The sequence below is a fragment of the Alligator sinensis genome, unplaced genomic scaffold, assembly GCF_000455745.1.
Source record: "Alligator sinensis unplaced genomic scaffold, ASM45574v1 scaffold502_1, whole genome shotgun sequence".
Taxonomy (NCBI): domain Eukaryota; kingdom Metazoa; phylum Chordata; order Crocodylia; family Alligatoridae; genus Alligator; species Alligator sinensis.
In genome coordinates, this window is record NW_005841896.1 from 2,693,809 (window position 1) to 2,715,641 (window position 21,833).

General features: G+C 41.8%; 1 protein-coding gene across 4 annotated transcripts in view; it reads left to right on the plus strand.

Annotated features, from left to right (window-relative positions):
* The window catches only part of PDE3B (phosphodiesterase 3B), a 165,021-nt gene that overhangs the window by 128,434 nt on the left and 14,754 nt on the right, over window positions 1–21,833 (plus strand). For all 4 annotated transcript variants that reach the window (XM_006018231.1, XM_025197420.1, XM_025197418.1 and 1 more), the window contains 3 exons: window positions 1,775–1,886; window positions 5,659–5,772; window positions 15,339–15,538. In XM_006018231.1, coding sequence (XP_006018293.1) covers window positions 1,775–1,886; window positions 5,659–5,772; window positions 15,339–15,538 — 426 coding nt within the window. The remainder of the gene's footprint in view (window positions 1–1,774; window positions 1,887–5,658; window positions 5,773–15,338; window positions 15,539–21,833) is intronic.

The window sequence follows — 21,833 nt, forward strand, 5'->3', positions numbered from 1 at the left end:
AATCTCTAGCCTAAACCTATTCTCCGTCAGCTTATGACCATTGTTCCTCGTCACCCCAGGTGGTGCTGGGGAGAAAAGGGCTCTGCCTATTTGCTGTTGATCTCCCCTGATGAGCTTGTAGGCAGTCACCAGGTCCCCCCTCAGCCTCTTCTTGCTGAGGCTGAACAGGTTCAGGTCCTTCAGTCTCGTAGGGCCTGTCCTGCTGCTCTTTCACCAAACGGGTGGCCCTCCTCTGAACCCTCTCCAGGCTGGCCACATCCCTTTTGAAGTGCAGCGCCCAGTACTGGATGCAGTACTCCAACTGCGGCCTGACCAGAGTCGCATAGAGGGGGAGTATCACCTCTCTGGACCGGCTTGAAATACCCCTTTTGGATGCATAACAAGGTATGGCTGGCCTTGCTGGCTGTGGTCTGGCATTGGCAGGTCATGTTCATCTTTTAGCCCGTAATGACTCCAAGATCCCTTCCCGCCTCTGTGCTTTCAAGAAGGGAACTCCCCAGCCTGTATGTATGCTGTGGATTCCTTCTCCCAAGGTGCAGCACCCTGCATTTGTCTATGTTGAACCCCATCCTATTCTTGTCTGCCCACTTTTGTAGTCTGTCTAAATTTAGTTGCAGCCTCTCTCTCCCTTCAAGTGTGTCCACCTCGCCCCACATCTTAGTTTCATCAGCAAACTTGGACAGCATGCTTTCCACCCCCTCGTCCAAGTCGCTGATGAAGATGTTAAACAGTGCGGGCCTGAGGACCGAGCCCTGGGGTACCCCACTGCTCACATCTCGCCAGGTTGAGTACAACCCATCCACCACTATTATGTTACAGCCCAGTTAGTGCCCTGGACAAATTGAAATTTTCAGTTAGGGTTCTGGTCTTTTCCATAGCCTTTCTGTTACAGAGGTATATTTCCTGATGCATCCTCCTTCCTTTTCCTTTGGATTCCAATACAGCCATGGTCTTGATTTGAAGAAACTGAGGAGAGTTGGGGAAAACTCTACCCTCTAGCCCAAAGACAGCTGCATGAAGGCAAGCAGAGGAAGTCCTTTGGCCCTACAGTTTCTATATCCAAAAACTTCTGGCTCAGCCCACATACATTAACTAGTAGGATAGGTATATGTCCAACACATCCTCAAGAATAACAGCTACAATAGAGAAAAGTGTGTTTTATTGTGTGTTGGTTGGTTTTTTTTTTTGACCAGGTAGCTTGGAGACGGAATGTTTTAGTTCTAGTTCTTAACTGTTGAGAGCTCTCTTGCTCATTAGTTCTAGTGAGTCTGAACATCACAGTGCCAAACACATCTGTTTGTTGGAGAAGATAAAAGATTAAAAAATGGTTTGGGCAGGTGATTTTGGGTTTGAAATGTTGGGTCATTTTAAAATGTAAAGTCTTTGGAAGGACCTCTTTTGAAGTCCCGTACATCGTACTTGAAGACTATGCTTATAGTATGCTTGTATATACACCTATGCACAGTTTTGGTACAATTTTAAAGTTTTGGGCCAGGATTTTCAAAGATTTAGGTTCTTAACTTTCTTTAGCTGTTTGTTTTGTTTTGTTTTTTTAAATCCAAGCTGTAATAAATTCAGGTCTGCTTGTTTTGTTGGGAGGAATTCCATTAAACTACATTAGCAGGTCATTATTTCTTAGTAAGCTGTTGATGATTGATCAGGTATGTCAGTAAATAATGAGAATATTTTTGCTTCTATAATTCTTATTTAAGTTAATGAAACTATTAGACCCTTGAACATTCTCAAACTAAAATTCATTTCAATGTGTATTTAGGTAATATATACTTTGTTTCAAGACACTGGTTTATTTGAAATTTTCAAAATCCCAACTCAAGAATTCATGAACTACTTTCGTGCACTAGAAAATGGCTACAGAGATATTCCCTGTAAGTAATGTTATATATATTTATTAATTTATTCCAAAACATGAATTTATGGTTGTTTATTTTACCCCCAAAATTACAGGTATGCAGTGGACTTGGGCAAATGTATCTTTTATACACTTCTTAAAAAGGGAGCCACTTGGGAGCACACAGTTATTATGATCTTGCTGTTACATCTTCATGATCCTGTAGGAGTCCAGTTTAGCTAAATCATCCTAACTTTGATCCAGAATGAAATAAGGTTGAAGCTGTACCAGCTTTGCTGCAATTGTATCACTACAGTCATGCAGATTGCACTATAACAGCTTATATTGGTATCCTTTGATATCAGTATGGTTGTTATATCTGAATATACCCAGTGTCTGATTTTTATATTACAGGTATGATGATTGGGTTTGTTTTTCATAACAGTGTGTCTCAAAACTTATCAAATCAGACTAATATACTATAATAAAAATGACAGTTTAAAAATTAAGCGTGTGTCGTCCCCTGTTGTTCCCCACCCCCACCGCCCCTTGCATTTAAATAGAATCTAGTAAAATTTGTACAAATAGTTCAGAAGTTTTATTCAGATTGAGCCTGAACCCAAACCTACTAAAGGCAATGGAAACATTTTTAATTGATTTAGCTGATTAGGCCTATAACAGTGTCAGAGATCTGGGGCTTAAGAGGGCCTCAGGAGAACATCAAATTCATCCTTGATTTTGCCCCGACAAGATACTTGTCTACCCTGCTTTTAAAATTCCTCCTCCTCTTTCTACCTAACTATTACCTACATTTCTTGAAGTCTGTTGTGTTGGTTATAATATTCTCCCTCCTGTTTCTAAGAATCATGAGCTCTGTCATATTGTGATCATTTTTACCCGTGCCATTTTACCTTCACGTTCTCAACCAGTCCATTCAATGCAATCCTGCATTCCAGTGAGTTCAGTTAATTGATTAAAAGGCCTCATATATCTAATCTTCCTGGTTTAGTGGCACTCTCTCTATGACTCTGCCCATGCACAGATTAGTTGCATTCTGGGTCCTAACCTTTTACAAACCTCCTGCTGGATTTCAGAAGAAATAAACATACTATAATAGCTTTTTCTCCCTTTTTACCTTTGCCTGTCTTTCCTGAACAAGCGATCTCTTCTTTATACACTTGGGTCTTTCTTTTATGTGAGGGTTGCGTTGCAAAAAAACCTCGCATAAAGCGAATTTGCATAAAAATCCATTATTATATGTAATTAATAGGGATACATGTCAGCCTCCTTTTTTCGCTTCATGGCTGGCTCAGGAGGTGGGGTTAGGAGATGCACTAAATTAAGGTCACTTTGACAACATTTCACGACATTCAGTAATAAAGGCAAATAGATGCCCCACAATATGAGTGCGAGTAGCATATCACCACACAGAACAATGGATGATGCGAGACTGAGGCAAGTGCGTGATGGTGTCACATACCCGTCTCACTCACCCTCCCACAATGCTTCACTCGCATCACTGCATAGCCACGTTGTATGCTTCTGTGCATAAGATCGAATATTTCTTGCACAAAGCGAGTTTCTGGTATAGATAAGGTCTTCACATACAAGCAAATTTGCACAAAACAAAATTGCAGAGAGAGAGACTGGAGTGTAGTTTCTGTCCTGCAGTTTGTTTCATCAAGCTATGAGATGCCATTTCAATTTTAGTTGTGCATTAAAACTTGTAGTCCATCCTGTTTATTCTTAATATTCATTAGTATATCAATCACAGAAGTTCGTCAGGTTATCCCATAATTCTCCCTCTTGTCTCTCCTATGACCTCTCTGTTCCCAATAGTCCCCTTTGTGGAAGACCATTCCATGGATGAAGCAGTCACAGCCCTCATGTCTACAGCCATTTATAGTCGTGTATATTCAGCCTCCTGTCTGTGTCCATCTCTTCCTGGATCTTAATGCTTGACCAAGAGGATTCTTGAAAACACTGCCTTTATCCATAATTCTTTCACCACTTATCTCAGAGTACTGTAATCACTATCCAAGGTCACCCTTGAGAGCGTTATTAGTGCCTGCATGGATGGGAAAAATGTGACAATGATCAGGGGACCGGAGGAAATTTGGGAATTTTTCCCTGCTGTTACAGATTGGGATGTAGGCAGTGTACCTCTCAGGATATTAGGCTAGAGTGGGAGATGGATTCTTCTTGCCCTTCCAGAAAGGTGTTTCTAACCATTAGCCCCTTTTGGCTTTTTTTAAGTCTTGGGGGTAGACAGCTGTGATCCTCGCAGCCTTTGAAACCCATGACTCCTCTCCAATCCTTGTGGAACTCTCCTTTCTTTTTTATTCCAAGACTGACTAGCAGTTCTTTAAGTCCGATGGACGAATAATTTGCCTTTCCTTACTAGTCTTCTCTAGCCAGCTAGCTTCCTCAGACTTCTGAACATTAGGAAACCCTTATGTTTCTGTATGCTTTAAAGGTAAGCAGTCTCCTTGTGAAGCTCACGTCTCTGTTTTCTGAGGGACCCCACCAATAGGTATCTCTAGCCTTACTGATTTCCCTTGGCTGATGTTCTTTAGTGGAGTTATGCAAGTTGTCCAGTAAATCAAGACCAGTTGTGGATAGGACTAACAGCAGCATTGGCAACAATTTTCTTTTTACCTACTATGGGTTCTTTTTGGGGTCCCTATATCAGCATTGCCCTCCTACACTAGTGAACACAGTTGGTGAACTGCCTTGATCTCTTATTTGCCCTAGGCTTTCCATCCACTAGTAAGCCATATAGTTTTAAAGTGGGCTCCCACACCCCTTGTAGGTTACAACCTGAACAAATAATGCATCCCTCTGACTTGACCACGTCAATACAGTGGCCTCATTAAAAAAAACAAAAAATGGTACTACTCATTTTCACAGAGCCTTGTGTACATTCATTCCCTAACAACCAGTCTGAAGAATACTCTGGCTCAATCAGCCAGCAATCAAGGCCAGATTCCAAAAAATAAAACAAAACAAAAATTAGAGAGTAAACTTCTTCAGACATCAACTAGTTCAGTAGCAAGATACAGTTCCCTGTGAATGGCAATTTATTCAGTAGCAATATAAAGAGATTATCCTGGATAACACTTCACTAATTTCTGCTTTAATCCTTACACTTGGATTTTATAAATTTGTATTCATTATGCTAAACCCTAATTACATCTAATTCGTTTATGATCAAAAGAGAGTATTTCTGGACACCATGAACTCTTATACTTTATTCTGTCATTTGCTTGAGAGAATGAAATTTTTTTGCCCTTGTAATTTATGGGTTTTATGGTCGTTTGAATATAAATAATTGTTTTGATATACTTTATTTAATATTTTGTTTGGGGGGATTATTGTATTTTTCATTCAACTCTTAATTTAAAAAAATGTAAATATGGTGAATACACAATCATAGCTATTAATTGTCCTATATGAGGACCCTACTCTATGGTATTCATGTCCATTTTTTACTTTGTCATGCTACTATATATTTTTCTGAGATACAAACAGTTAAATTCCCATTTCCCTTTGTGTATCTGCCAGATCTGAATAGAATTTCATGGGTGAGCAAAAGGGTGAAGGTGTAGGACTGTCTCTCACTTAAATTTCTAAGTCTTGCTGAAAATACTGGTAGTAGAGATGCTAGTTTTTCCAAAAAAACCCCAAATAAAATCTTTTATAGTAGAAACTGTTTGGCAACCTGAACTATATGGGGGTCCAGTTCTCCCCAGAATACTTAATGAACTGCAAGCTCTTCATATTTTCTTCAATATTTTGATGATTTTTAGATCATAATCGTATACATGCTACAGATGTTCTTCATGCAGTATGGTATCTCACAACACGTCCCATTCCTGGGTTTCAACAAATTCACAGTGAACATATAAGGGAAAGTGATGTAGGTATGTACTGACTTCTTGTTTTATTTAGATTTTTTTTGATTGTTTTGTTTCTATCTTTAGTACCAAACTAGAATAATTATTATGAATGCATTGAAAAGTAAGCTAAAAATAAGAATGTGGTAAGAATTGCTTTTCTTACAGAGATATTAAAACTTAAAACTAAGACGGTAGCAGTACTTATCATTTACTAACAGTAGAAACTTGTTTTTATGGTAATTTATTGTGTAATTGCTGTTATGCTTGGCTCTTTATCCAAGAATGCTGATTTCCTTGATGTTTCCTCTTCTGAATGAGACCAACATTTTGTGCTGTAGTCAGCATGTCTGCCACAGTTGAAATACATTATATCACTATTTGTTTAATTGGAAAATTAAACTTCTCAAACTAAAAATACCTAATGTTAAATAATTTAACTTAATTGGAACTCTGTTAATGGCTCCAGCATAAAAATGAGAAAGTCCTGAGCATCTGAGAATCCTATTTTAGTCAACATATTCATATATTAATCTATCCAACAAAGCTTGCATTAGTAAGACTTAGGTTAAGCAGTTAAATACAACAAACAAAGTATTCTTAAGGAGGAGAATGAGGGACAGTTGCACTCAGATTCTAAGCAGCCCTTGTTTTTCTAAGTATGCTTGGAAAAATCCAAATAGTCCTTAGTACAGTAAAAGCTCTGTTAACCGGCACCTTACAAGCTGGCATGCTCTATTAACCGGTGTGCCAGCTTGCATGGTAAAGTGAAACCAGAAGTGCCCACTGTGGCACTTCTGGTTTCTCTGAGCACCCACGGCCCAGGGCAAAGCAGCCTGTGCTGCCGAGCCCCCATGGCCCGGGGGCATAACAGGCTGCGCGGGCCCGCCTTCCTGGCCTGTGGGAGGGGCGGTGACACCCTGGATGCAGCAGGAGAAGTGGTGGCCTTAACAGGCAAGGATGCCTGTTTGGGCCGCTCAATTAACAGGCATATTTTGTTATCTAGCATCCCCCATTCCCAGGGGGTGTCAGATAACAGAGCTTTTACTATACTATGGGGCTAGTTTTTTAAGCCAATTCTTCATTGCTGTTTATTTAGTTAACACTAAGTCAGCACTGCTAGATAAACCTTATGTTATCCCAGTTATGCAGGAATAAAGACAAGATGCAACACATGAGGCTTCATTGGGCCATGATTTTATTAATTCACATAGAAATTATATAGTAATAAATTGTACAGATCATACAGCATGCATTTCTTATTTACTTCCATTACTTGAGGGCTGCCATCAGCCTCTCCAAATATGATACTAGTACGTTGTTGGGATTCCCTCTTTCCTGCACCATGTTCTCTGTAGATAAAAAAAAGTAAATGGGTTGATAGAAAGGTATTGCCTCTTTTCTGACCAGATGTTACGAGAACATTGTTTTTAGAAGTTCTGCTCCTACCCTGGATTGGACTGGGAGAGAGTAGGGAACAAGTAATATCCTAATATCCTGAGAGGTGCAAGAGAACAACTCTGGTATCAACTGAGCTGCAGGGTGACTGAACATGGTTTAGGAAACCAGCCCTCTGCCCATCTAGGAAACAACCACATTTAGAGTGAAAGGGGGTGCTTTTGGAGAGATGAGTTATCTGAACAATTGCTCTTTTATTCAGCTGCCAGCTTAATCACTCCCTCTCTTAAGCCAAGGTGAAGGAACCTTCAAATAGTCAAAGACACTTCCCTTCTTGCAGCCCGTGCAAAACCTCCCATACACCCACCCTTCTGTCTAGGTTGCAGGGAGTTTATGATGCATATAAAATGGAGAAAAATGTATTTCATAGTTGGTAGGGTCAGAAGGGACCTAAGCAGATCATCAAGTCTGTCATGGGCAGGAAAGAATGCTGGGGTCAAACAACCCCGGCTAGGTGATTGTCTAGCCTCCTTTTGAAGACTAATATTCATAGTATTAATAATGATAGATATTTTTAGTAGCCAAGTTATAAACAAGCCAATGGGATAGTTGAATTATTTAAATAATGTAATGTTCTTTATTGATGAGGCTCAAATACTGAGTCTTTGTCCGATCAAGCAGCTCTGAAAAACTTCCTAGGTGTGCCACTGCAATGTTGTTTGTGTAAGTCAACTAATGCACATGTCTATGGAGTGGGGACATTGATTATTTTTACATTTGTGTGTGTTAAATTAGAACAAAAATGGAGAGATCTAGTATTCGCAGATAATATGAGTTTGCATCTAAGTATTTAAATCAACAAGGTGTTTAACATGTGTTTTATTAATTGCTGAAATAAAAGATTGCTCAGTTTTTTTACCAGTGCACTCATTTCTAGGCTTACAGAAAAATATCATCCCCTTTGAAGTTGAGGGGTTTGTTTGTTTGTTTTTTCCCCCTACTGACTTCAGTAGGAGCATATACATTAAGACCACCAAGGACCGTTACAGTAACTGAATCCTGGATGTATCGGCTACTGCCTCCTTATAGACAGCTGGCCCTTATGGGGCCACACATGTAGGCACGTGCGCTTGCAGCAGCTCAAATAGGAGTGGGACGAATTTGAGCCAGGGAATTTTGCTTTGGCACACATGCCCAGACATGCACTTTGGTGTGGGGCAAGTTGTGCCACTTGGGGCAAAATAACCCTGCCCAGCTCCTCCCGGATCTGCAGCCCCAGCAATATAAAAACCTGCCCTGGCCGGCAGCTCAGGGCTGCTTGCCCTCTGGAGCTTCTGAGGCCCAGCCACTTGGTACCTGGAGATGCTACCCCTTGTGCCATCTGGACTGCTGAAGCAGCCCTAACCTGGAGTGGCCTCCGCACCCTCTACCCACTGCAGCAGTCTAGCAGTGGGGACTGCTGCCTGGCTGTGACCTGCTGCCAGCTGCGACAGCATCTACCCCCTTGGACCAGCTATCGCCCGGATGTGTGCTCCTCACGGTGGCCCACTTTGAACTTGGCCTCAGATGGCTAACAGGTCAGCCACCTCATCTGCCCTCCAGCTGCTGGCCCTAAACAGGCTCCTCTGCATGGGTCTCGCCAGCAGAGATCCTGATGTGCTCTGTTTATGAATTGCAAATTCTCTGATAAGAAACCCAAATTCTCTCATTAAAATACCCAGAATAATGTTCTTCCACTATTAAAATAAAACACCACTATTTATAGAGAAGGCAATGCTTTATTGATCTATTTGGGCAATGTTGGGCAATGTTTTATTGATGTATTTACAAGTGTAAACCAATTTGGAGGTGGGGTGGGGGAGTTTGTGGGTTGGTGTAGGGTTTGTGGGGATATGGGGCTTATGCGGCAGTTTGGGGTTTGTGTCTGGGTATGTGGGTGAGGGGTTTGTATGGGTGGCTTGGGGATATGGATGTTGTGGGTGGATTGTAGGGGGATTGTGGGTGTGGGGGGGCTGTGTGGGGGCACTGCTCAGGAGGGGTGGGTCCTCCGTTGCCCCACAGGGTGCAGCCTCCCTGCACAGCACTTGGACTGGCCACCCCCTCTGCAGAGCCCATAGCTCACCCCCACAGCAGCCATGGGGCACTTGGGGCCCGCTGTGGCCAGAACCCCTAACAGTGCGATGCAGCCCCGATTGCCTCAGAGCTGGTGCTGCTTGTGCTGCCTGTCATGAGATCAGCCCGGCTCGGCCCAGGGCCACTAGGGCTGTCACCCAGGGGCCACTGCCACTTGTGGGGTCCATGTGTTGGGCCAGGCCAGGTCCTGCCTCCATGGAACTGGCCCAGCCGAATATGGCATGGGGCCTGTGAAGGCAGGACCCAGCCTGGCATGACACGCAGTCCCCACGAGTGGTGCTGGCCCCCAGGTGATAGCCCAAGTGGCCCTGGTGCTGCCTGAAGCCACACAGCCCCAAGTGGTGCCATGCTGAGCTGGGGCGGTCCCACGACAGATGGCACAAGTGGTGCCAGCTTTGAGGTGATCAGGGCTGTGCTGCACCGCTGGGGACTCTGGCCGCAGCAGGCCCTGAGTGCCCCGTGGCCACTGCTGCTGTAGGGGAGGAGGAGGGCTGTGGGCCTTGTGGGGGACCCATGCCTGCAACCAGTCCCCTGCCACCCCCACACAACCCCCACATGTGCACAGCTGCCCCCCACCTCACAATCCCCCTCTTGCCCCCCAGTCCCTACTTACTGGGGACAGTGCCCCGGTGACAGCTTTGCACCACTCCTGCTTGCCCCAGCACGTGAACACAGCATGCTAGAGCAGCAGGGGGCACCATAGAGATGCTCTGGCTGGATGCCAGAGTTCCTGGAGGTGTAAGGCCTGGCTTGCCTCAGGGCACTGTGGGGATCCGTGCCCTGCTCTGCTTTTCTCTGCCGTGTTTTCATTTGATACCTGGAAATCCAGGCATCAGATTTTGAGCCCATGCTGCAAATATGCAACGCAGGGAACATCTTTTTTGTTCTCAGCATGCCTCTTGTGACATCTCAGACTGGTTTGAGACACTGCAAGAGGCACGTGTGCGCTCATCTGGATGCACCCTATGGACCTTCAACTACAATTTTCTCAAGTGAAAATTATTTTAAAAAATCATACTCCTACTGCTCTCCCCCAAGTAAAAGTGATAAAATCCATTATTTCACTATGCTGAAGTATCTCAGATTTGAAAAGTATTATTAACACTAGACAAATAGCATTTTATTATTAATGGCCAGATGTATAATAGTGCTAATGGTCAGAAGAGGAGCAGTAATAAGGCTTTATCTCTTTACTGCTCTGGATTACAGGGTGCAGTCTCTATGCAGACTAAGGGCCTGATGCTACTCCATCTGTTGGGTGTCTACATGGATTTAGGGACCTAAATGTAATTCTGTTCTACCCTGTTCAACTTCTGAAAATTAAATGAATACATCTATCTTTTTAAGTTTGCCATCTTACCCTTAAGACTGAGTAAAAAAAAAAAAAAGCAAGGTAGCGAACCCTGAGCAAGGTAGAATAGAATAATTCTCGCCATTGACCTTTCCTTCTTTGGATCATATTCCTTTGCTGTAGCTGCCCTGTCTCTGTCTCCTAGGTTTTTCCCAAGTTTGGCAAATTTTAGCCACCAGCCAAACTGTATTTGAAACTTTGAATTTTCAGCTTCACTTGATCAGCAGCACTGTGCTTGCTGATGTCAGCACAGTAGACAGCACAGTGATCAAAATACTGACAACAGCACTGATTTCATGTCACTAAGCTTAATGTTGCTAGAGCTGTGAAGTTAGTAATGTCATTGGAGGCAGTTTTTAAAGATTAGGTTTGTACGTCAATCTGGATGTCTGAAAGTGTTTTACATAAAATATGATGTTCTTAAACTCAGTTTTTCATGTAATAATAAGTACATACTGGACTGTGCATTAGCCTAATAACATTGCCCAGTAGTGTGTCATGGCAAAAATCGTGCTAAAATCCTATTGCACAGTGTTATTAGGCTAATGCGCAGTAAGCACCACTAAATAACTGTACCGATGCTACTGCATGGTAACTCTAGGTACTACACATTTAGTTAGTACTTCATTAAGGAAATACTAAACTAAATGCACAATATCTAAAGCATATTAATGAATGTGTAGATATGCCCATAATGTATGTATTCATAAATACGTATTTATAACAAAATTCAGAATAATGTATTCAGAATATTCCATAAATTGCAGTAGGCTCTTGTAAAAATGGCAGCTTCATGTTTTAATAAATTATTATAGATAATGACTTGGCTAATTAAATTTTTCTCAAGGGATACAGGGTCTGAAATTATGTAAATCTAAAGTTTTTCCATAGCTATAGATTCTAGTTTTTGTTGACTTTTTTGGCTCATCTTTACACCATTAAATAACTGAGAATTGACGTATGCTAAAAAATTAATACTCCTTGTTGGAAAAATAAGCCCTTTCAAAGGATTACAGGGTGCAGTCTCTATGCAGACTAAGGGCCTGATGCTACTTCATCTGTTTGGGTGTCTCTTTTGGCTCTTCTTTACACCATTAAATAACTGGGAATTGACGTATGCTAAAAAACTAATACTCCTTGTTGGAAAAATGCATTGATTTTTAGAGATGGTTGTGCAAAGAGCCCTTTAATGTTTTTCTTTTACTCTCTGTTATAGGGTGTAAATTTTTGTTAAAGTAAACTGCTCCTCAGAATATTTCATTTAGATATCTTTTTATTAGCATGGGTAGCTGTTTAGGATCATATTCTGACAGCCTTATTCATATTATATAGCAATTTACTCAACAGATGGTTCCACTGATTCTTCACTGAAGTAAGAGTAAAGATGAGAATTTTAAATATATTGTTCTTTGTATGTGTATATGCTTACTTTTCAACATGTTGTGGGATTGTTCATGTGGTTTCTTATTACTGTGCATTTCAGTAGTAATTTGAGTAAGAATATTAAGCATGAAAAATTTCTGGGAAGTTAGCATTGGTCACAGATAGATTCCCTGGGGTCATGGGGTGGGGAAAAGGGTGAGGAGCAAAGCCTTCCAGGATACTGGAGGACAAAGCCATACCTCATAGCACCACATGTAACTGCACAGAACTTAAAGTAGCACTAGAAAACTGGTGGGAGTTCCAGTTGGAAAGAGGTAACATTTTGTGGCAGCTTCATGTTTTTGTACTAAAAGCTGTCTGAATGGCTTTTTGCATTGCTAATAGAGTGTATTTAGTGCTGGACATGTAATATCTGCCTGTGGCCTAAGTGATGTTCAACACCTGAATCTTATTTGCCATTTTTATGACCTATTCTCAACTGAGGTAACTGGAGGGATCTACCACATATTCTTTCATGCAAATATATTTCACTCAATTTTTCTATGATGATTTATAAATACTATTATTTATTTCTCTTAACAAAATGTTTTACTAGCTGTCTAAGGATAGAGATTAGACTTGGATGATGGGGATTACAAAATCACATCTTCAGTATTCTTGTGCACCAAAAGTTTAAAACTCAGGGATCAGACCCCAAAATTTAATGAAATTAGCCCCCAAGTATGTGGAGTTTTCTTAATAATTAATTCTGGTGTTTTGATACATCTTCTGATTTATTTATTTATTTATTTATTTATTTAATTTTAGTTCTACCCATCCCCCCCCAACCTTTTGGCTGCAGTGCAGGGACAGCTGGGGGAAGGGAATGGGTAGAAGTGGCAGTGGCGTAGGTACAGCTTCCAGCTACACAACCCTGGCACAGTTTCTTGCTGCCCTGGCCTGGTACAGGCACAGGCACAAACAAAACTATCTGATGGACCTTGCATTGCCAACCCTGCTATAGTAAATTTTTAATTGGAATAAACATGCTTTCCTCTAAAGAGGATTCAGCAAAGTTCCTTCTAAATTATGTGAATGTGAAGTCATAGATATTTCAGCGCAAATCTTTGTATTCCAGTACTTGAGCAAGAATTAATGTAGACTTTCTAAAAACAGCTATTGTGCATGCTCTGTACATTTCTCATTTTGAATGAGATGTGTGTATTAGCACGTAAAGTTTTCCAAGGTCATTTGAGATGGTCTAAATGGTCATTCCCATTGTATAAGGTAGATTTAAGGCTGGCCAAGTAGGTGTTGTTTTCTCTTCAGAGCAGACACAGTGGTGTCTGCGAGCCTGACCGTAGATTGTGTGTGTTTTTGTGTGCTTGGGATGATTGCTGGTCTTGTGGACATAAGTATGGCCATCCCAAATGTGAATCATGGTGTCTAAAAAGTTTGTTAGTATAGGAATATTCCAGAGAAAGTTTGATTGAGGGGTAATAGTTGTTAAACCTAGGGTGAAAGTCAATAAGTGAGCCCAGGTATTCAGTTCCCTTGATTAAAATATCATCTATGTACTGCACATATAATGCAGGTTTGATGGTGCACTTTTCTAGAAATTCTTTCTCCAGTTGACTTGTGAAGACATTGGCATATTGAGGGGACATCTTTATGCCCATGGTTTGGAGGAAGTGTTGATTGTTGAAGGTGAAGTTGTTTTGGGTGAGGTTGAGGTGGATGATTTGTGCAACATGTTGTTGCAAATCTGATGGCTGTCCATGTTCTTGTAGGCATTTCAGGCAGACTGCTGTGCCTTCATCGTGTGGGAAGCTAGTGTACAGGGTGATGACATCCCTGGTTGCTAGTATGGCCTTCTTGGAGAGGTGGCTGGTGTTCAGGATCTGGTTGAGGAAATCTGTTGTATTTTGTAGAAAACTTACTATTTGAGTGACAGGTGATTTCAGGATAGTTTCTATGAATCCGGATTGGGTACCGCTGTTGGATGTGATGGGTCTCCCAGAGTTACCTTGTTTATGAATCTTTGGGAGCACATAGAAAGTTCCTATGTTAGGAGAATTGGGGATTAATGGTGGAGTAGGTTTTCCTGAATCTGATGGGGAAAGGATTTGATAATATTTTCTAATTCTAGAGCAAATACTGGTTTCCCCAAGTTCTTTATCATAGTTGGTGTCATGTGTCTGGCCACAGTGATGTAGTCTTGATGGTTGAGAATTACTATAGTTCCACTTTTGTCCACTGGTTTGACTATTTTGTTGTTGGGTTTTTGGACTTGCATGACTTTTCTCTCTGAGGGAGAAACGTTGTCATGGTCATGACATTTGTTGAGAATTTCACTGTTAGCTTTCTTCTTGAAACAGTTGATGTAGTAGTCCAGTGTGGGGTTATGTCCTTGGGAGGTGTCCAGTCCAGTGTTTTATTGTTCTTTGTTTTACCTGTTATGATAGGAGGGTTGTCAAAGGTGGTTCTGTCCTGGTACTGAAAATACTCTTCAGGCAGTCTGTGGAAGAATTCTAATTCTCTACGTGAGTATCTTGTCAGGTTGTTTTCGTGGGCAAAAGTTCAGACCGTTGGAGGGTACAGGTATTTCAAAGTGGGGTGAGAGGTGTTGTCATAAGTTAATGGTGTTGGTGTTCAGGGTGCTTCTATCTTGATTCTCTCCTGTGTTGCTGGTGCAGTGCTTGTGAGATGGCTCCTGTTGTGATGACTGATTCAACTTTTTCTTCTTATATTGGGTGGCTGTCATCAAATTTTTGGTGGTACATTTGGTTCTGCTGCATAGTAGCCAAGTATGTCTTTTCATTTAGTAACATAAGTATGTCTGGTTTAAACTGATCCCTTTTGGAGTAGGGTAGGTGAAGAAGAATTTCTCGGGTTTTTTTCTGAAGTTTTCCTTCGTAGTTGTGTTGCATATATAGAGTTGTGTGTGTTAGCTAAAGGGGTGCAGATGACAAGGCTCCTTGGGATGATGTTATGTTTCTTGCACAAGGTTAGGAAGATGTCACGGTGTAGCTTGACTTCTTTTCTCTTTCGTTTCTGGATTTTCTATTGCAAGCAGCAAACTTCAATATAATTTTACAACATACTAGCACTATAAAAACTATACTCATTTATGCAGAAACATCTAATGCATCTAATGGTTTTGATTCAAATTGATAAACAGTTTAAACTATAAAATATTAATGTTCTATAAACAACAAAGCTCCTATAAATCGCCAGCATGAGCAATGGAATGTGTTGGTTGATATATTTTAGGACTGTTTTGAAGACAGAAATGCAAGAATTTTTCTTGAATGTTCTGAACATTTTATTCTGTTTTCCTTTTCCTCAGATGCAGATAGTGGGATGACCCCTGGGCGAGTCACCTATATTTCCTCAAAAAGCTGCCCAGTTTTTGATAACCGCTATGCGTGCATGGCATCAAATATTCCTGCCTTGGAGTTGATGGCTTTGTATGTAGCAGCTGCCATGCACGATTATGATCACCCAGGTCGGACAAATGCTTTTCTAGTGGCTACAAATGCACCTCAGGTAGGAAATGTTTTATTGGAAGGTTAAAATTTAAAAATTTCTCTATGTGAAATGTAAGAAAAATACAGTAAATAGACTTTCTCTGCAAACCTAGGATGCCAGCTGACTTGGAAAAAAAATGTCCTTTACCAGAAGAAGCAGTGTGTTAGTTCAAGCCCACTCTGCAGCGTCTGTATAGATTGCATGCTTTAGCAGGGCTCTTTGGTGCTTTTATCCAAGAGCTGATTCAGTCAGTGCCTGATCTATACAGACAGTGGGCGAGGCAGGTCCAACTAATACAGTGCCTCTTCTGGGCATGTGGTAGGCTCAGTGTAAGGGCGTGCTGAGTTTAAAGTGCTAGTGGGTTTTTTTTTTTAACATCTGTATGCAGCCCTGGTTTCTTGTTTCAGGTCAGTGGCCTCATTTTCTTATAGACTAATGGTTCTTAACCTTTCTCGATTTGAGGCACCCTTCCATAACTGTTCTAACTTTAGTGGCACCCATTTAAAAATAGTGTATTTATCATAGTGCATAAAAAATAATGTGATCAGAAACACAGTGATTAAACAAACAGGTAAAATGCATGAATAACAATAATATTATAATGAGTGCAACATTTGAGCAGTGTCTCTGTTGAACGTTACTGCTCTGGAAAGATATTATGATGGCTTCTGTCACTGTGGGGTCTGAACACCCCAGATCTTTAACGTATTTATCCCTGGAGCAATACCCTGAGACCCAGTAGTAGTATTATAAGATAAAGGGTCAGATTCCATTTTACTCAAAAGGTGTCTAAATGGCACTTAGGGGTGTAAGTGTGAAGTCTAGAAATTTGATTTTTTTGTTGTTAATGCAAAATGAGGTTCTGTCTAGGAATGAGGGTGCAAAAACTTATATTTCATAAGATTAACAATAAAACCACGAGCTTCCCCAGCTTGGTGGAAACTGCTCATTTTTAGCACATTGTCCAGAGAAGGAGAGCAGGGAGGAAAATAAAAGTGAAGAGGCAGCCCATTAAAAATAGAGAGGGGGAGGTTCTTCCTTCAGGATGGAAATGCCTTTGCAGGGCAGCTGAGTCCCTGTTCTGGGAAGGGTCTGGCTGGCACAGTGCAGCTTCATGCCATGTAGCATAGCTTGGTAGCAAGCCCTGGTTGCATATTGCCTTTGGGAATAACCTCTTGGAATGGGGCCTCCTACCTTTCCCAGGGCATAGGGGAGAAAGGACTAGGTTGCCCTAGCTGCCAGCTCCTGCCACTCTTACCTTCACAGTCACAGCTTTCACCTGTTACCGGACAAGAGGCAAGTACCTTTGGGTCCTAAAGAGACTGTGATTCTGTCCCCAAAATTGCTGCAGCTGATTCCCAGTCTAGGCCTGCTCCCTGGAAATGGAAAAGTGCAGCGAGGTAGTTTGGTTTGGAAGTGGGGGCATAGTGGGACCCCTGTAAGTGTCTCACAGGCATTAATTGAGAATCACTGTTATAGACCCATCTTAGCCCTCAATAAACTAACATAACTGATTTGGAGATACCTTTTAATCCGAGGGATTCCAAGTGCTCTGTTTGTGCGTAAGAATCATTTTTAGATAATGAAGTTGAAAACCAATAAAATAAATACAACTAAGAATGGAAACAGTCTTACATACAGGTGTGAGCTTTATTGCTTGTCAGGTGTTGAGTAGGGATTTTTTTTAATCTTCCAGTGACAATGATGTGGTCTGACACTTACTTCACAACAGAACAAAAGAGTAAATTTATTTCGTTATTTGTATTGCAAAGGTAACTTCTTAAATGGATACTAAGTAATAGATTTGAAAGAGGAGGACAGCAGTAAGAGACAACAATAACATAAGAGAATAAAGTTGCTTTTGTATAACAGAATGGAGATGCAGTTGAAAGGAAAGGAGAAACTTTTTAAAAGAAACTAGATACAGCAAGTTGAAAAAGTATAGTAATTAAGTAAGAGGTGGAAATGAGAGGAAAAAGTAGTGTCATGGAAGAAAAAGCATTTTTTAAGAAAGCCTCCCAAATTTGATTTTCCTTGCCAGGTAACTTATGAATGTATTTAGGGAACTGGATAGAATTATTTTGTGAGGGACAGATACTTTGGCTGTTTTTCTCTAATTCGTTTTTGGAAACAATATCAGAAATCTATCAAAATGGAATAGTTTCTAAACTATTCCACTTTCAACCAGGGGCCAAACAGATTACCCATACCTTTCTATTATCTGGAAAATGATTTTTTTTAATAAACAGTTTCAGATTTGGGGAATTAACTGCTTATATGGAGATTAATTTGTGCAGTGGGTAATTTTTATTTTTTCAATTATCACATATTTCCCCTCCATGTGGTAGTGATCAGGCCACAGCTGGAGTACTGCATCCAGTTTTGGGCACAGCACTTCAGGAGGGATGTGGATAGCCTGGAAAGCGTTCATCAGAGGAGGTCGACCCGTCTGGTTAAAGACCTACAGAAAAACCCTATGAGGACTGATTTGAGGGACCTGAACCTCTTCAGCCTCCACAAGAGAAGGCTGAGAGGTGATCTTGTGGCAGGAAATCGGGGATACAATGTTTACCAGATCATCCATCAGGATAACTAGAAACAATGGCCACAAACTGAGGGAGAGCAAATTTTAGATTGGGCACCAGGAAAAAATTATTTACAGTGAGGGTTGCCAAGATATGGAATGGGCTTCCATGGGAGGTGGTGCTATCCCCTTCCTTGGAGGTATTTAAGAAGAGATTGGACAAACACCTGGCTGGGGTCATCTGACCCCAGCACTCTTTCCTGCCCAGTGCCCAGGGCAGGGGGTCAAACTTGATGATCTAATAGGTTCCTTCTGACCCCAAAATCTATGAAATCTATATAATGCCTGTGACTTTCTGGTACCCTTTGATTAACACGGTGGTGTTACCTTTGGTGACTGTTAAAATCTGTTATCATTTTAATGTTTTCAGTCATCTTGTGCAGCTCAAATATCGCAATAACTGCAAAATATGTACATTGGGAATGGGTAATTTTAGGTGGCTGTCTTGAGCTAGTTAGTCTGATTAAACTGGTGGGCAGAGGGGAAGTGCACAGAGATGTAGATGTTTTGAAGTGTAACAGAATAGTTATATATGTATACCTTTGTTATATATTGAATAACTATAGAAACCAATTGGATCGGGGTCAGCATTCCTTGGCGCGGTGGGTCCGGAGAGGCAGCAGCTGTTTGCAGCCTCCTGGCTGCAGCTGGCCCCAGTTCTGGCTGCTGCCAGCTGGGAGCCCAGAATGCTCCCGTCAAGCAGCTGTGATGCTGCAAGTTCTGCTGGGAGCAGTCCAGGCTCTGCGACTATCAGCAGCTACCCAGAGCCGGGGCCGGCTGCAGGCAGGAGGCTACAAACAGCTGCTGCCTCCTGGCCCCAGCCCCAATGGGCTCAGTGCTGGCACCTGCTGCCTTTCCGGAGCTTGGGGCCAGGAGACAGTTGGGGCCAGGGCCAGGGCAGGAGGACAGTAGCTGTTTGTAGCCTCCCAGCTGCAGCCAGCCCCGGCTCTGGGTAGCTGCTGATAGCCACAGAGCCTGGGCTGCTCCCAGCACCGCTTGCAGCATCCCAGCTGCTTGATGGGAGCAGCCCAGGCTCCTGGCTGACAGCAGCCAGAACTGGGGCCGGCTACTGATTTGGGTACAACTCGGCTCTTGAACCCATGCATGCTCTCCATGCATTTCATCTTGAAATCTTGCCTTCCCTCTCCCACAGCGTTTTATCCAGGGTGCCAGCTCTGCTTGATGCACCTCTCCTATCCAGCACAAATGTCTGGCAGCACCTGAGACCTTGCTAGAGTATCCCCTTTTTCTCCAGAAGCCTCAAAGTTATCCTAGAGCAAGTTTTTCTCTGCTTCAGAACCTTAAAACATTTGCATCTAAGGCTGTACACAGTGCAGTGTGATTTAGTTCCCCTTCAGAAAATAGATTCTTGAAGCACATCAAGATTTGGGCAGTTGTTTTAATACAGTGTACTTTCATACAAGTAACTCCCGCTTAGCACTCTTAATTGGTTCCTGAAAAACTGAGCGTTAAGATTCATAGATTCATAGATGTTAGGGTCGGAAGGGACCTCAATAGATCATAGAGTCTGACCCCCTGCATAGGCAGGAAAGAGGGCTGGGTCTAGATGACCCCTTAAGCGAAACCAAAAGTTTTTGATGACCTAAGATGGTGACTGCAAGCATTTTAAATGACCCATGCTGGTGACCATGAGCATTATAATGAAACTCGCTGAGCACTAAGTGGAATCAAGTATCAGTTTAAAATGAGCATTATAGCAAAACAGTGCTAAAGGAAAAAGTGTTAAGTAGGGGTTGCCTGTACCATTTGTTCCCTTTTACCCTTTGTTACCTTGCATCTTATACCATTTGTGATTTGTTTATTGTCACATTTCAGTAAGTTGAGGCTGGGGTTTTGTTGCCAGATACTTTTTTTTTCACTTGTTCTTCCTGCCAAACAAAAATGTTTCAAAGTTACTTAACAAAAACAAAACAAAATCCAAAAAATAAAAGCACAAACAATGAACAAATTAAGTATTCATATTAAAAATTTTCCATTATTCCTTTAGTATTCTTACTGAGTCTTTCATTATATCAGATGTCCTTCTAAGGAAGAAAAGAAGTCAAATTTAGATAACAGCTCTCAGGTTCTGTTGCCAAAATACAATTCTTTTTATATTTTCTTAAGACAAACAGAAGTAAAAGAGGTAAGAAGGGAAAAGAGACAGTGGAAGACCAAGATAATATAGCTTATGCTTCTGAAGTTTGAAGTTATGCTGGTAAAAAGTTTTGGACACAAGACTGTGTGTGTGTGTGTGTGTGTGTGTGTGTGTGACAAATCTTGTGCTGTACTAAGATTCACTACTTTCATGTTGAGACAGTTTGTTTGCTCTTAACAAACTCCCAGACCAGATATACTGTAGATACATTAGTGCAACATTGTATACCTACCAATAAGCTCAGATGTTGTACAGCATATAGGATAGTTTGTATAGAGATGATGCTGCTTCAGGCAAGGGGTTGGAGTAAATCATATGTGATGTGTACAGAGAGCATGGCTGGGCACATCCTCTTTCCCCCCCCCCCCCCCCCCCCAAGATGAGCTGCTGCTGGTTTCTTCAGGTTGTCTTGCCACCCCCTCCCTCCCTGCTGTCAATGCAGCTGCCAGCAGTTGTGGGCGGTCCCTGCTTGCTGCCCACCACTCACTATCTTCACTGCCACAGCTGCCTGCGGGTGGTCCCCTGGTGTGCTTGGTGGCAGACCCAGAATTACTTCCAGTCCACTTCTGGGTTTGCTGCCGAACGTGCGGGGAGCCCCCTCCACGCTCCTGTGGGACGCTCCATCTGCCCCACCATCGCAGCGTTCATGAGCTGCACCTGGTACCTTGAGGTATGTAGAAAAAACTTTTAAAGCTGTGTCTATGGCCAAATTGCTGATTCTCCAAATTGGCATCGAATCTTCAGATTCATATTTGGCGATGGGCGTCAGGGGCAGCAGACCCGGAAGTGCTTCTGGTTCACTTCCAGGTCTGCTGCTGAGCATGCTGGGGAGTCCCCTAGTGCTTCTGTGGGACACTCCATGCACCCAGCATCGTAGCACTCATGAGCCCCTGCTACCTAGAGGCACATAGAAAAAATAAGTAAAGCTGTGTATATGTCCAAATCTCTGAATCTTTCTGATTTAATTCGGAGAGATTAAAGGGGCTCCTCTTATTCGATTCGGAATCAGAGATTTGGCCACCGAATTTGGCCAAATCTCCACTGAATTGAATTGGGGACCAAAGCTTTGCACAGCCCTAATGAGCCACTGCTACAAATAAACAGATGAGTTGCCAGGTGTTCCTCAGGAGAGCAGTGTCTGTCTAAACAGGGTTAGAACTTTGCTCTGTGAACATTGACTGAACAAAACAAATATCCAGTGATTTTTTTTTTTTTCAGGTACCTCCTTTCTCCATATTAAAAAACACTTTGGTCTCTTGTCATAGTAGTTCTGTAATTTTACTGGAAGGCCTCAAAGATTCCTACGAGCAGTCATTTTATTTCAGGCCTAATCAGTTGCCATTGATTGTTTTGCTTGATTTTCAATAAGAATTGTATTTAATTATGATTGTAGATCAAAACAACCTTCCTGGACAATTTAAGATTTCAACTCGGAATTAGGTTCCATTCAGCAGTTAGTACTGTTTCATCTTATTTGTTCTAATACTAATAATATGTTTTTATTTACTTGTTCATTTGCAAATAATATAAATAAATTAAGTTATTTATGAAACATAATCAGAACCCATTCC